This window comes from Pelmatolapia mariae, linkage group LG8 (assembly GCF_036321145.2).
Source record: "Pelmatolapia mariae isolate MD_Pm_ZW linkage group LG8, Pm_UMD_F_2, whole genome shotgun sequence".
Classification (NCBI taxonomy): domain Eukaryota; kingdom Metazoa; phylum Chordata; class Actinopteri; order Cichliformes; family Cichlidae; genus Pelmatolapia; species Pelmatolapia mariae.
In genome coordinates, this window is record NC_086234.1 from 9,694,987 (window position 1) to 9,710,939 (window position 15,953).

The 15,953-nt window shown below is 43.7% G+C and overlaps 1 protein-coding gene across 1 annotated transcript; it reads left to right on the forward strand.

Annotated features, from left to right (window-relative positions):
• Positions 1–971: 971 nt before the first annotated feature.
• On the forward strand, positions 972–14,703 carry trim8b (tripartite motif containing 8b). The gene is made up of 5 exons (XM_063482731.1): positions 972–3,584; positions 11,625–11,720; positions 11,818–12,083; positions 12,190–12,305; positions 12,426–14,703. The coding sequence occupies exons 1-5, from the start codon at positions 2,979–2,981 to the stop codon at positions 13,124–13,126; spliced, it is 1,785 nt and encodes a 594-aa protein (XP_063338801.1). The 5' UTR covers positions 972–2,978; the 3' UTR covers positions 13,127–14,703.
• Positions 14,704–15,953: the final 1,250 nt, after the last annotated feature.

The following is a 15,953-nucleotide window of genomic DNA, read 5'->3' on the forward strand; positions in this document are numbered from 1 at the left end:
AGGGATGGAGGGGAGCGGGTTGAGTAGCGGGAGGAAGGGAGAGTAGAAGGGGGTTGAAAATGCGTCAGGTCAGCCAGAGAGCGCGTGTAACAGAACGGAAGCCTGTGCGAGGAGGTTTCAAAATAAAGATCAAGGAGATTAAAGAGAAAAAAATCATCCATGGCTGAAAAATGAAACCAACAAAGAAATGATAAAAACACTGCAGTTCATCTAATTGTCATTTGAGGCTGGTTCCAAAAGTCAGTCAGTCCCCAAACTCCAATATTAAAATGCCCAACCAAACAGTGTTAAAAGAGCACGTTTGCAGCCTGGTACCAAAAAAGAAAAAAAATGCCTGGCAGCACGAAGCTATTATGGGTTTATTGGTTTACTGAATTGACTTAATCTATGTTCAGTAATTGTCAATAAAGGATCATTCTGTTCTTCTTCTTCAGACTGAAGAAAAAAAGATCTTCTAAAAATAAAGATCAAGTTATTTTCCATAGTGGACCCTTTGGAAGCATTAAATGACCAAATTTATGCTATAGAACCCAAAAACTACATAAAATCTACTTAAAAATATGTCTACAAAAAAAAATGAAATGGCTGGCAATGGATAGATGCAAGGATCCCAAAAGTTACACTTTGGTGGAAAAAAGATTCTGTTAGACACAATAAGATGGCTGATCAAATCATTTCACTAACTCATCTACCAGCCATGGCAGTTATTTTACTTGAAAATATAACTTTAATCTTTACATTTCGACTTCATCCTCAGAATACTAGTTAGACTTCCTGAAAATAACATTTTGACTTTTAGATCGAAAGTTAGACTTAATTCTCAAAATGCAGAAGAGGATTGGGGCCAGTAAAAATGGCCAGGGAAGAATTCCGAGGAAAAAGGTCCTAGTGGTGGCTTTTTAACTACACTGAAACTTGTTTTTATTTTGATTTTGAAAATCACCACCGGAAGCTGCCCGAAGTAATGGCTGTCTTGACTTTGCTTCAGTTCAGCTCGCCTGCATTCCTCCTCTCTCTAAACCCTGGCCGATAGAGACAGAGAAAGAAAGGAGGAGGAGGAGGGGGGCAGAAAACACAAATTATTATTCACAACCGTGTTGGATTTTTATGAAACCAGGAGTCGACTCATACGGGACACATCAGGCCACGAAAATTACTCCTGTCAGACGGCTCCTTCGGACGTACAATACCGAGAAAAATGCGTATTTTTCTTTACTGAAAAGGGGACTGTGGCGTTGATGAGTCTGTGTCGGACAGCTATCGAAAAGCAGCTTTGGTGAAACAGCCTACAGCGTTTCCACAGCGGATATCTACTTTTTTTCTTTCTTTTTTTAAATGAGGATTTGCAAGATGGCTGATGACAGCTAGCCCTAACAAGGACAGAAACGCGACGTCCCCTTTAAGATCAGGAGGGTATATTTTTGTATTTTTTTTTTGTAATTTTTTTTAGTTAAATATATAAATATGGCTGCTTTTACAAATAATGACCATATGTTATATTAGCAGCGACTGTCCTCGTGTGAAAGCGGAGTGGATGTAGTGTTTATCTGTACCTGTGCTTTGGTAGAAAATGGTGAGGTGACGTCTGAGGTAATTTACGCGATTTAATCGAGATAAGGAAGTACATAAATATGTTGTTGGCTGAAGGCTGTAGGGGGGGAAATGGTACAAACCAAAGTAAAATAAAATAAAATAAAATAAAGGGGTCCACAGCTGAGAACTAGTAATCTTTGTGTGAGGAGATATTTGATAGATGTTTCTGGCTCTGCAACAGCAGCCCAACATTCCTGCGGATCCTAAAAACCCCTTTGTTTTGTGCGCAAGAGCTGGACTCGACTATTAAAACGATTAACTATGCAGTAAACAGCCTCGATGTGATGGCCTGGGTATGATTTCCTTTTTAATGAGATTATAAGGCCTTTGTTGTCGACTGAAAACTGGCAGAAAAGCTGCGGCCTTGTGTTCAGATATGCGAGCTGTGCCACATAGCAGGCGTTATTCATCAAATGGAAATGTCGCTTTTATGTCAAATTGAAGGGCTGGAGGTACCTGTGTTTTTCCATCTGACCTTTGAAACAGCTTTTTCTGCCTACTGCCAAACCATCGCTGGTTGTATGTATAATTAAATTGCTAGTGGAGGCTACTCGGATACTTATTTATGATTCAGCGGACAAAAGCATTGCGCTGCGTTGTGATTATAGAGGAAATCAAGCGTCCTTGAGATCCCGATAAAACAGGTTCAGCTTTTTTTTTCTCTCTCTCTCTGTAAAGCTTTCTGTGTGGGAATAGTAATCAGGGTGTGGGCTCCAGCAGTCCTTTCTCGTGCTTTTCATGTTTTCATGCATGGTTTGTTGGTCTGAATTGTCCACAGTCAGTCATAATCCGGCGTTTAAGTGGAAGAGAGCTGTGAAGGTAAGGACAGAAAAGGATCAAGTGTCTATTCCCGTGCTACACAGAGATTGAGTCTCTCCCTCGTCGTACAGGTAATTGTGTAGATCTTAATTCTCTGTGCCTTGTTTGCATTTCGTGGTTTACCTGTAGCAGACAGGCTGTTGGCTTCCTGCAGCAGGCCTTTAAACAGACACACACAGAAGCTGTGAAGTGAAGGCAGGCCCAGTGCTTGTGTGTATGTGTGAGTGTGTGTGATTTAGGGGAAAGGAAAGCACCGTTTACTGTAATCTGCATAACGTCAGCCCCTGTTGCATGTGTTGAAATCACCAAGGTGTTGTCATCTTTGCCTGAAGCCTTCTCTGGTCAGGTTTCTGGAATTTTGCCTTCATGCTGCAGTAATAAGCAATACTCGTCATCTGTCAGGGAGACTCCTCTAATTTGGTCACAAGGGTCGGCCTACACAGACTGATCTTTCAGGGGCGGCATTGGGTCTGGTTTTATCTTTCTTTTTTTTCGTGAGACTCATTTTGAGAGTGTCAGGTTTCCTGTGAGAGAGACAGAGGTCTGAAAGGAGTGGAAACCAGTGTATGCCTGCCTGCACCATGATGGCCTCTGACATGGCTGAGACATGGAGGAACTGTTTTGAGGAGGAGCTCATCTGCCCCATCTGCCTACACGTGTTCTCAGATCCCATCCAGCTGCCCTGCAAGCACAACTTCTGCCGGGGCTGCATCAGCGAGGCCTGGGCCAAAGACTCCTCGCTGGCTCGCTGCCCCGAGTGCAATCATGCTTACACCCAGAAGCCCAGCCTGGAGAAGAACCACAAACTATCCAACATAGTTGAGAAGTACAACGCCCTGAGCGTGGAGAAGGCCACCACGCCAGCACTGCAGTGCATTCTCTGCCGCCGGGGTCCGCCACTCCCCGCCGTGAAGGTCTGCCTGCGCTGCAACGCCCCGTGCTGTCAGTCGCACGTCCAGACACACCTGCAGCAGCCGTGCTCAGCCCTCGGGCACCTGTTGGTGGAGGCGGAGGCGGTGAAGGCCTGGACCTGCCCCCAGCACGACGAGTACAGGCTGTACCACTGCGAGGCTGAGCAGACGGCTGTGTGTCAGTACTGCTGCTTCGCCCGTTGCCATCCCAGCCACGGCCACGCCGTCACTGATGTGGAGCTGCGACGCAATGACATCAGAGTAAGGGAAAACAAATACAGTGTGCTTACTTTAAACAATACTTGTTTTTTCCATTTGTTATATGTGCTCAAGTGACTCGAATAAGGACAGGGGAAAGAAAACTACTGACATCTTGTACGTTACTCAGATTGGTTGATAAGATATTTAAAAGGAAACCAGTAGGAGTATTGAACCTGTGGCTTCAGAGTCATATGCAGCTCTTTCTGCCATCTCCAGTGGCTTCCTGTGGCCAGACCTAGATGATTGTAAACATAGAAATAAATAATAGTCGCTTTATAACAGCTCTGATTCCTTCAGTTGACAATTTTTTTGTTTTTGTTTTTTTGTTAATGATAAAAGCAACTAATTTTCAGTATTTTAGTTCATAAATGCTATAAGACTTTGAAGAAATGGTAATAGGTTAATTTATACTAAGTGGACATTATAAAGCTAGAATATATTTTGGGGTCTAAAATTACTGGAAAAAAGGACTTTTGCTAGTAAAATTTGCAGATCTCTGTATTTAACCATGATTTCTTTTTAAAAAGAAAAAAAAAAATCAGTGGTGTCACATTGGATCATCTGTCGAATATTTTCTACATTTTGCTGATAGACTGCAACAATTAATCAAAAAAAATAATCAATAGTTTCAGCCCTACTTACTGATCTCTGCTCATCAGAGATCAATAAGTGCTGGCTTTTATAACAGCATCACACCATCCTGCAAGCTCATTTTTCATCCACTTTGTAGCTTTCAAGCAAACATCAGCAGAACAAAGAGCATATTTAATGCCTTCCCATGCCACATTTAAGACCTAAAGTGGAGATTTCTGCTGCCACAATAAGTTGTTGATTGTTTACCTCGTTACACAATCCCGTCTTCAATAACAGAACACTTTCCCGTTTTAAGAAATGGTTGCATTTCAAGTGTTTCAGGTCTATCTCGCATTTTTTCAGTGGTGATTCCATTCCAGCCTCTGTTCTCATCTGCTGGAATGACAAACAATGTGGTGGAGAGTGGAACAATGAGGGGCCCTCAGAGGGCCTTATCTCCCCAGCACAGGTGCATCCGAGCTCAGGGATCGCCAGTTGTGTGCGGCAGGGGTGGGAGTAGAGACGAGGGGAAGGGGGATTAAAGTGATTCGTCACTTGATTCTGCGGTCTACTTGGGGTTTTTTATTAACCTCTTCCTTTCCGGAGGGGTTGGTGCTTACTGCAGCTTGTTCAAGCGGAGGCTGGGCGAGTTTCCTAGCCTCTGTTCTTTCTTTTGAAGGGGTGGTTGACAGGCGCGTCCAGTCAGAGTGAAAACCAATTCCATCTGACTCATTTAGTTCACCCAACACCCTGTTTAGGTGGCAACCGTGTTATGGTCGGGCATTTTTTCCTGCTGGTAATGCTATGACTCAGCTTTACCTATAGTAAATCGGTCACCTGTAGCACACAAATGACTCTCAGGTGGGCTAAATTTAGAAGCTGTACTGTTAAAATCTGTCATACGAGCATTTTTACTGAAATACACTGTTGTGACCTGATGTTTATTGACCTTTAATCTGTGTCAGTGACCTGAATATGTGTAGAAGGAAACGTCTTACAGGTTAAGAAAAAAAACACCCAAGCATTCTGTTTAGTTTCATTCGTGGGACCATGCACAAAAACATTAATCCTATAAGAGAAAAGATGCTTTGTACCAGATTTAGCTACAAGCCAATTTACATCCAAGGTTTCTGGGCAGCGACACAAAACATGGCGCTCATTACATGATGTTGGATGATGAAAAGGGTTAGCGTGGGTTACCGACGAGAAACAAGATCTGTGGTTTAGATGGGCTTTAGACAAATTCATGTTTTGTGCAGCATAAAATACACAAGTGAATAACCCATCACACATGAATCTCTAAGGCCTCAGTCACACTGTTCTAGAGACCGGTCAGCAAACCAAAGGCAGCCATATGAGGTTTGTTCCCCAACTGGTTGCCAGTTGGTTGGTGGTAGTTTTTAGGTGAATTTGGTAACAAAGAGGGTCCTGCAAGCAGATTGCCCCATTAGTCCATAGTTTCCATGGAGCACAGAGCGGTCTGCAAATATTTGCTGTTTACTCTCCAAGCTGTAGTAAAACAAAGGAAAACGGTAACCTAACGTTTTTTCAGTCGTACTACTGCTAGCAGTAAATGAACCAAGTAGATGCTAATTTGTCAGTTGTCCTACAGCTGTGATACTCTATTTAGAAATAGCTTCACTAATAATTGGTTAATAGATTGTCAATCCATAAATCTACAAATTGCATGGAGTGTAAAATATACAGATAAGGTAAAAATACCCACATGGTGGTGGCTTCATATGCTTTATTTTCCTTAGCCAACAGTCCAGAACTACAGGGAAAACCAGTTTAATAAAGTATTTGAATTCACAAGAGGTGGCTCAGCCATTCACCTGCCTTGGCATTTACAAGTACAGGGCTCCCAACACCCACTGCTTGTTGGCTCTTACAATTGTAGAAGGTTTTTTGGAAGGCTTGCATTGAAGCAAGACCTTCAGTAACAACAGATATGATACTAAATATATGAGGGAGCTGGGGTGAAGAAGGGTTGCAAAGCGGCTTGCAGATGCAGGGCCAAAGCAGCTTTAATAGAGCGTCTTATATGAGATTTACCACCTGGATGTGTGAAGGATATCAGCTGATGTGGGCTGGCATTTAGCTTAGCTGATCTGCCAGGATTGGGGCTGAGTTTGATTGTAAGGCCTGCCGAAATTGGTCCTGTGCTCATTTTTTGGGCCCTCAAAAACAATTTAGCCAGATCTAAACAAAAAGATCTCTAGTATTGTCAGAAAATTATTTTTCCTGCCAACTTTCTGTTGACCACATTTAATTTAATCAAACATAATTGCACGTTCTTATTATATAAACGGTCAGAAATGACTTGGTCCTTACTATAAATGAACAGTTCTGAGCCTGGAAAAAACCCTACAGTAAAAAAATGCTACACTAGGTTAGAAGTCAATTACAAACTCTCTTCTTGTTACACTGTAAAATGTCTCACTAGCCGCTTTAAAAATACAGCATCAACCAGACTTTAACCTCATTAAAAATTTATATTTTATTAAATAAAAGAGCAGAAGCTGTCTCTGAATAAATAGACCACGAGGTAAATTGTATCTCATCTGGGTGGTTGACCATGTTTTTAAGATGATGCAAACAGGAAAAAAAACCCTAATGTCACTGAGCTCATTCACAGCCCCAGTCCATAAATATTTTAGATATTTGTCTACATGTATTAACTACTAGCAGATCCTCCATGTTGAATGTGATTTAAGGCTTGCAGAGAGGAACCACCCCTCCCTTTCACACATACACACAACCCTACAGGCCCCACCCTGCTCTTCACCTCCGTCAGTCCCCCTCCAACAAATTCACCTCCCTAACACCATCCACCAGTCACTCCCGGTGAGGACCGACCTTCCCTCTGGCCCCGTTCTCCTGCTCTGGTGGTTCTGATGGAAAAGACACTGTGGTGAAATGACAACTAAAAAGCCCCCTCCCCTCTTTAATACCCCCTGTTTCCTCCCTCCCTTCCTCCCTGAGAGGTTCTCTGCAAAGCCTCAGCTTCTTCGACCCTGTTTTTCCCCCTCTGGCTTCTGCTCAGAGCCTAACTCAATCAGTCAGCACAACCAGGTCACCGTCCTGGATCTAACCATGCCAACTGTGTGTGTGTGTGTGTGAGAGAGAGAGAGAGAGAGATATCTAGGGCAGCAATTCCCAACCATGTGCTGCTGAGGCCCAGGAGTATGCAGGTTTTCATTCCTATCAGCCTCTACAGCAGCTGATCACTAATGATAAAATCAGCTGCTGTTGGCTAGAATGACTGCGCAGTGACGATGATGATTGTGGTGGTTGTTGTATGTGAATAAACCTTCAGCCTGAGGAAAAACAAATGATTAATGGCATGCCAAGCTAATGACAGACTCATCCTTTAATTAAGGCTGTCTGACTGTTGAATACTGAAAGTTATTCATGCTCACCAGAGGATGAATCCTAAGCATTATGGTGACCACCATGAGGTTTGCTAACCCTTGGGTGCATACACATTTTAGGTTGAATGTCTTTCATTTGGTGATCATTTAATACCTTAAAGTCTCTTTAGACATGCTTTTATCCTAGTCCCGTCCCCAATTTGGTTGTATTTGTTATTTCTCTCTTTATGCTGTACCTCAAAGCATTTTTTGTTAACCAGTCTTATTTTAAACATATATTTGCTTATTTATTCATGGATGGCACTCACAAATGTATGAGCTAAGCACTATCATCCCAAATTGATGTCTGATGAACCTATCAGAAAATGAGATTATGTCTACAGATGTCATTTCCCAGTTATTCAAATTTTATTTTATTTTATTTTTTTTAGGTTTAGAGATTGTGTCATAGAAAGTTGGTAGACAAAAAAAAAGCAAAGTGATCATGTTAATCCCACTGAAAAAAGTTACAAAGTAATAAAGAATAAAGCCGGGGGGGTGGGGGGGGTATATATGCTGAAAATGGGTTACTTTAGGCTGTTGCTCAGTGGTTGCTCGGCACAATGCATAATACACTTTTTATGCATATCCATGACTTGTTCTTCCAATGAATTTTAAGTGATGTGTAACAGGTTCTAGATGCATAGCCCATTGCTACACATCATGATATCAGATATATAAGAACCTCCAGAGGCCTAAGATTTACCCCTGAGCCAGGGTTAGTTGCTCAACTCTTGATGGTAGGAGAATTTGAAGGACAAAGAATCACACAGACTCATTTAGTGTGATACTGACGTCCATTGGTATCATTATTTGATTACACTGCTAATTTTAGTACTAATTAACAAATGTTAGCTTGTGGGGTGCAATGTGTGCAGGGTGGCGGCCAGGGGCAGAGTCCCTGGTGGACTGATCCCGGCTACCGAGTCTAGCGATTGGGACATGGAATGTCACTTGTCTGATGAGGAAGGAGCCTGAGCTAGTGCGTGAGGTTGAGAGGTATCGGCTAGCTATAGTCAGGGTCACCTCAACGCATGGCTTGGGCTTTGAAAAAAATAGATTGTCGGGCAGTGGAGGGAATACTTTGAGGGCCTTATCTCACTGCCAGATCTTCCGTAGAGGAAGAAGAGTCTGGGGACAAGGGGGTGGTCACTGAGGCAGTTAAACAACTCCTTGGTGGCAGGGCCCATGGGATAGATGAGGTTTGCCCCGAGTTCCTGAAGGCTCTGGATGTTGTAGGGCTATCTTGGTTGACACGCCTCTACAATATTGTGTGGCAATCAGGGGCAGTGCGTCTGAATTGGCAGACTGGAGATGGTGGTTCCCATCTTGAAGAAGGGGCAATAGAGGGTGTGCTCCAAATATAAGGGGATCACACTCCTCAGCCTCCCTGGTAAAGTCTATGCCAGTGTGCTGGAAAGCAGAGTTTGTCAGAAAGTCAAACGTCAGATAAAGGTGGAACAATGCAGTTTTCGTCCCGATCACGGAACAGTGGACCAGCTCTTTACCCTCTCGAGAATACTTCAGGGTGCATGGGAGTTTGCCCAACCAGTGTACATGTGTTTTGTGGACCTAGAGAAGGCGTTCGACTGTGTCCCTTGGAGTGTTCTGTAGAAGGTGCTTCAGGAGTATGGGGTGTGGGATTCCGTTCATAATTTTAAGGACAGTATTTCTAGGCATAGCCAAGTGATGGAAGGCTTCCAATTGGGTGGTCTCAGAATCTTATCTCTGCTTTTTGCAGATGACGTGGTTCTGTTGGCTTCATCCAGTGGTGGCCTCTAACTCACACTGGAGCAGTTTGCAGCCGAGTGTGAAGCAGCGGTACTGAGAATCAGCCCCTCAAAGTCTGAGGCCATGGTCCTCAGCTGATAAAGGGTGCAGCACCCACTCCATTTCTGCCCCAAGTGGAGGCGTTCAAGTATCTCGGGGTATTGTTCATTAGTTACGTGAGCAAGAGCACAACAGACGGATTGGTGCTGTGGCATGAGTCGTGTGAATGCTGTGCCAGTCCGTTGCGGTGAAGGAAGAGCTGAGTGTAAAAGCGAAGCTCCTGATTTACTGGTCAATCTATACCCCTACCTGCACCTATGGTCGCCGAAAAGTGCCTGGCCTGTCTCATAGAGATGGGGTAAGAAGTTCAGCCACCCCGTAAGGGCTCTAAGTAGAGCCACTAGCCACATCGAAAGGACCTAGTTGAGGTGATTTGGCCGTCTGGTCAAAGGTAACTTTATTGTCCCCAATGGGAAATTGATTTGCAGCATATCCACACATTAAACAACACATACATTTAAAAACGCAAAAAAGAAAATCTGGCGAGGATCCCGAGGTGTTCCGGGCATGTCCCACTGGGAGGAGGCCCCGGGGCAGACCAAGGACACACTAGAGAGATTATATCTCTCGGCTGGCCTGGGAATGGCTTGGTGTTCCCCAGGACAAGCTGGAGGAGGAGGGTGGTCTGGGCTTTTAGTTTAGTACAGTTTTACACTGGATGCCCTTCCCAACACAACCCTCCCATTAGTCAGAGGCTTGGGATCGGCACTAGAAAAGCACTAGCTTATGACCCCCTAAGGCAGGGGTGTCAAACTCCAGTCCTCGGGGGCTAGTATCCTGCTTGTTTTTGAGATATCCCTGCCCTACCTGCTGCTGATTAGTTGGATCAGGTGTGCTTTTGCCAATAAGAAGCTACAAGGGCAGGCTAGTTGGAAAACAAGCAGGACAGCGGCCCTCAAGAGTTTGACACCTGTGCCCTAAAGCTATGGTTTCAAATTGGGGATCTTTAATATGTAAGGGCAACGTGTCAACCACTACACTATGGAGCCAAAAGTAAAAATTTGCTGGTTAATCCTCCTTAAATAAGAGTATTTGCAAATTTTGGTGGTTAATTGGGGGAAATGTTTGGACTTAAACTATTTCTGAATAATTTATAGACTTAAAAAAATTCTACTATTGAAATTCATTTGATTTTACTTACAAATTTTTAACAGTAATGAGTAAAAGTTGCATGCACAAATGCATTGTGAACTATCGCCACTAAGCAGGACAGCATTTACCAGCATTAATGCCATGTATTTATTTTTATTTAGAGATGGTGTGGTGAAAAGCTTTAACACTAGCAGTACTTTTATTTTCTCAGACAGAAAATGACGATTCAAAACAAAAACAGAAAAATGTAGGTCAGATTGCTCTTTTAAACACAGGTGTCAGCCCTGAATTTCACAAACCTGCGCACCCCTGGTCACACAGTTCACTAAATGATCGACTTGCCAAACAATACACCTGCATAGGATAACTATTCTAGCATTGTCATTGCGAGCATCTTGGCATGTAGCTGAAACCAGCACTTAGCACACCTGACAGAGAAGCAAAAAAGGGCTGTAGCCATGTCAGCACCATCTTATCAATACGCTCCATTAAATGTTGAGTGAGGGTTATTCATATTTCCCATTAAATATTAACAACACGAAGGGATCATCAAATCTGTGTCAATGGCATTCCCGCTATCCAAAATTTAGGCAAAGGATTGTTGGTCCCGCACAGAGCCATTTATTCCTTCTTTTTTGTAAATTTTGGCCACAAGCTGAGCCGGATAAAACTCAGCTCGGCACATGCCATCATCTTCATCATCATCATCATCCCAGAAAAAACAGGCGCTGTTGCCACAACACTGCCATAGCTCGCAGAGCAGCCTCCTCTGTTTGAATGTGTGTCTTTTAGAAAGAAAATGCAGAACAGAGGAAGAGGAGTTGCACCAAGGGGAGAGCAAAGCTGCCGGAGCTTTTTCTGCCCATTTATCTATCTCTGCTCGCTGCCCCCGGCTCCCCCAACATTAGTCTTCGCTCGCTAATGCAAACACAAAATAGCTGCTGGTTGCTATGACTGCATCCCCCTCCTTCCTCCCCCACAGGGATTGTGTGTTAGATGGAGACTAAATTAGCCCACTCCCGGATCCTTATATCTCAGGCTTGGGGAGGGGATGCTAGTAGCTGACCGAGGTCACAAGTTTCCAAGGCCACGAGGCATTCTTTATTTACTTTCTGTCCTTCTCACCTCACAGCAAAACCTGTTAAGACAGCAGGAACGCGTGGAGGAGCGAGTGCAGGAGATTGAGGAACAGCTTTGCAAACTCGACTCAGACAAGTGTGTGGTGGAGGTATGTTTTTGCACGTCACTCCGTGGGCGCGTTTTCTCTTTTATGGCACTATAAAATCTTTAGGAAATTTTGATTGGTGTGTGTGTTTATTTTACAGGACAGGGTGTGTGAGCTGAAAGAGGAGGTGCGCCTGCAGTACCAGCGGATGCACCAGCTCCTGGAGGAGGATCTCGGTCGGACACTGGAGGCTCTGGATCGGGCTCAGGCTCGGTTCTGTCAGGAGAACGCAGCCCAGGTTTTAGCTCTCGGGGAGCAGCGCCACGAGGCCCAGAAGCTGCTGAGCTCCATCCAGACTGCCTTCGGGAAGGCGGAGGAGCTGAGCTTCATGAAAAACACCAAGCCTGTTAAAATCCTCACAGACAGGTGAGCAAACAGTCTTCATACAATGATTTTTATTTATTTAATTATTTTGGAGATGTTTCCAAGCAAACACCTTATCATGAACCCCGTCTCCTCGCACTTGTTGCAGATCTCAGGCATGTGTGGGCAGCAGTCTCCCTCCTTACAAAGTTGGGAATCTCAACTCTAAACTTTTCCTTTCTGAGATCTCAAAAAGAGAGAAGAGCTTGAAAAGAACACTTGAAGGTGAGAAAATGAAATACACCTGTTAGCTTTTAATGCAGGGCACGACCGTCATGGAAGTGTTTTTCTTTTAATTACCACTTACCTCTTCTCATTTCGCACCTTCTCTCTCTCCTCTCTTAGCTCCCCTCACCCCTCCCTCAACCTTCCTGCAGTCTGTTCCCGCCTATCCCAGCGGTCAGAGCTCTGCCTCTGGTGCAGAGAAACGGAAACATTCCACTGCTTTCCCAGAGGGAAATGGGAACGGCGGAAAAAATGCCGTACCGGGTTTCAAAGACTCGTCCTCCTCTTCCTCATCTTCTTCCTCGTCGTTAGCCAAACAGCCCTACCTGGGGTCCAGCTCTGCCTCTGGAGAAGGCCAGTCCACCAATCAGCAGGCTCTCGGACCCTGTGGCCCGCCTCACATCAGCGAGAGCAGCGGAACGGGAAGCGGGAGTGGCTCGTTGACTAATCACCATTCAGGCTCTGTATTCGGCTCCTCTCACTTCCCTCCTGGAGGCAGCAGTTCCTCGCACTCCTCCCAGCAGGCAGTTCTCCCTCAGTATGGCGGTCGCAAGATTCTGGTGTGCACGATGGATAACTGCTACTGCTCTGGAGTGCCCTCTGTGTCAGGCCACCGCAGCCACCCTCCGTACCCACGCTCGGGCTCTTTTCCCTGGGTCAGCGCCCAGGACTACCCCCCTCCTCCTGGCCTGGCTTCCGGAGGTCCATCCATGCAGGGCTTGGCAGTGAGGGACTGGATAGACGCCTCACAGACACACAGACATGCAGATTTCTATGGGCTGTATGGGCAGCCCTCTACAAAGCACTATGTCACCAGTTAACAGAGCAGACACACACGCAGACACACACACACACACAGATATAGAGACAGGCACCAAAATAGCACACCTTTACCGACTTACTAACGGGAATAAACACAATACGATTATACTATACACATATTAAAATAATTGTTTATATCTGCACACATACGCGCACACACACATTCGGGGGCAGGGTTGATCTCTTTGTGTTTTTATTTTCTTCCTTTCTTTAATTTTGGTCTGTGTTTTCATGTAGTGTATTATACGTAAAATGCATAAACAGCCTGATGAAACTCAGCTCAGCATTTTACACAGAAACAAGGAAGAGAAGCCTGAAGAGGAGACGAGGAGATGCATCTTTTTTTATTTATAGAGTAGGAGATGGATTGGTAGGAAATTAACTTTTAGTAGAGAATCTTCTCATGCTTCTTCAAGGCTTCTCACTGAGGCTAAAGGGAAAAGAGATTATACCGTGCAGTGTTGAGCTTTCCACGTTCAGCTCATGTTTCTCTGATATAATCACCCCTCCAGTTGTACTGAGGTCAATTGCCTTATGTTATTAGCAAACATATTTTTCTCCACATAGCTGACTTTGTTTGATAGATCCTTTAAAAAGGGACTGCGGTCCCTGCGTGTCCGTTTTATTTTTATTGTCATGGCACTTCTTCCTTTCTTTGCTGAGTTCAGGGATGGATCGTACAGCTTGAACACAAAAAGCTCTTCCATGGAACACCCACAATGCACTTGTGGACGCCTTGCTATGCCTGGACTACAGATGCTGACCCACAGAGGGACAATAGAGCAGCGTCTAAAGGGCCGCCTGACCCCAGCCCTCTGCATTTTTGAGAATTCGGCCCGCATCCTTAGCACTCCCTTCCTGCTGCCACAGGACAGAAAATATTACAGACTGTTTCCATTTAGTGATGAATGACTTTGTGTTATTTGGTACAATTGTACGTTTAACGCTTGCCTACAGAGACTCTACTATTTTAGAGAAAAGGGCAAGACTGGGGAGACCAAACTAATCAGGCATCTGGACGATCTGATGATGCTGTAATTGTACTTCCTGCAGGGCAAAGATGTCACTTCCTCTCAATAAGCACACAAGCTCTTGGCTTCCTGTTTGCAGCTGAGAGCATGCAAGGAAGAGGTTTAGTTGTTTTTTTTGTTTTTGTTTTTCTAAAAGCACTCAGAAGAAGAACAATGGGGGAAAAGAAACTGTATGCTGTTTTAAAATGAGTGTACGAAAGAAACGAAGGGCGGGAGGAACTTCTTTTTTTTTCATGAACTTTTTCTAAAAGACTGGACTGCAAGATGTAAGCAATGGTTCATCATCCTTAAAAGTAGCTGTTACAACAGCCACGATAAAGAGAGGGGGAAAAAAAAAACTAAAAGTATCTTTTTTTGTAAATATTTTGTGAAATGGAAAAATTACAGACGTGATTTGGAGAAAGGATCCAAATAAACAAGTTTAAACCAGTCTCTGCTGTCAACTGTGTATGTGCGAAACATCTCATGTTTAAAGGATAAGGTTGGTGATATTCTATATTTTTGTTACTGTAAATAAATCCCATAAAAAGACAAAAACCAGCTGTGTGTTAGTATTCAAATACGTTTCCACTTCCCCGTCATGTCCATACATGGCAGCAGCTTGTTTACTCCAACTAGAGATGTAAACAGGTAACAAATTTATGCATTAGTTTATTTAAAAACTCTTATTTTCAAACTGGCCGATGTAAGAATTCAGCAAAACTGTCGTGAAAGTGCTTTTGTACACTTGTAGAGGCAGGTTAGCTGCTAGTATAGAAAAACATCCTAGCTAAAGCTAGATTTAGCTGTGCTCTGTGTTTAGAGATTATTAAGAGATTAATATAGCAAATGATTCACCTGCCCAGGGTTTACTAAACTTGCAAGAAATTGTTGGCACCCGCAATTAAATATTTATTTTGGCTGGGAAAATGGTTGGATCTATTTATTTAAAGTTCACATGCATAGAAATACAGTACATAAAACAAAAACAGTCTGTTTTAATATCCAGACAATATTTGGTCTGACCACCTTTATTCTTCAACATAGTTTGAACTCTCTTAGGCAGCTTTCTTGTCATTTAAATATCCATCAGGAATCGTTCTCTAGGCTTCTTGAAGGGCATTCAAAGCTCTTCCTTGGATGTTGGCTGCCTGTGTTACGGTCTCTGTCAAAATGATCCCGCGCTGTTTCAGTAACGTTGACGTCCGGGCTCTGGGGAGGTCAATCCATAACTGATTTTGTTCCGTTGCATGGCCTTCTATCCAGGTGTGTTTTTACTGCACTAGCGTTGTATTTGGGATCATTGTGATGCCAAAAAATGAAGCTGTTGCTAATCAGATGCTTTCCAGTTGGTATTGCATGTTGGATAAAAATCTGACTTTACATTTCTGCATTCATACTGCCATTTTCACAAGATCTCCAACACCACTGGTTGACATGCAGCTTCAAACCATGACAGTGCCTTCACTGTATTTTACAGATGGCTGTAGGACCTCTCTCCTGAACTCTTCCATACACATTGAAGACCTTTTGATTTTCAGTTCTTGTGTAATTTGACATACTTCAGTCTTTTTCCCTTCCTTAAGAATGACTTCTTGACAGCCACCCTTCCACTGATGCCATTTCTGATGAGGCTTCATTGAACAGTTGATGAAGGTACAAATGCATTTCTTAGTTTCTGTGTCAACTTTGCTAAGTGTTAGGTAGCTTAAGCATTTTTTTCTGAAAATGGTAAGGTACAAAGAAAAATTCTGAAAGCCCTTCAGAAAGCCTTTGCTCAAGACCACTTTCAAAATTTGCACGGTCTGGCTCTTTG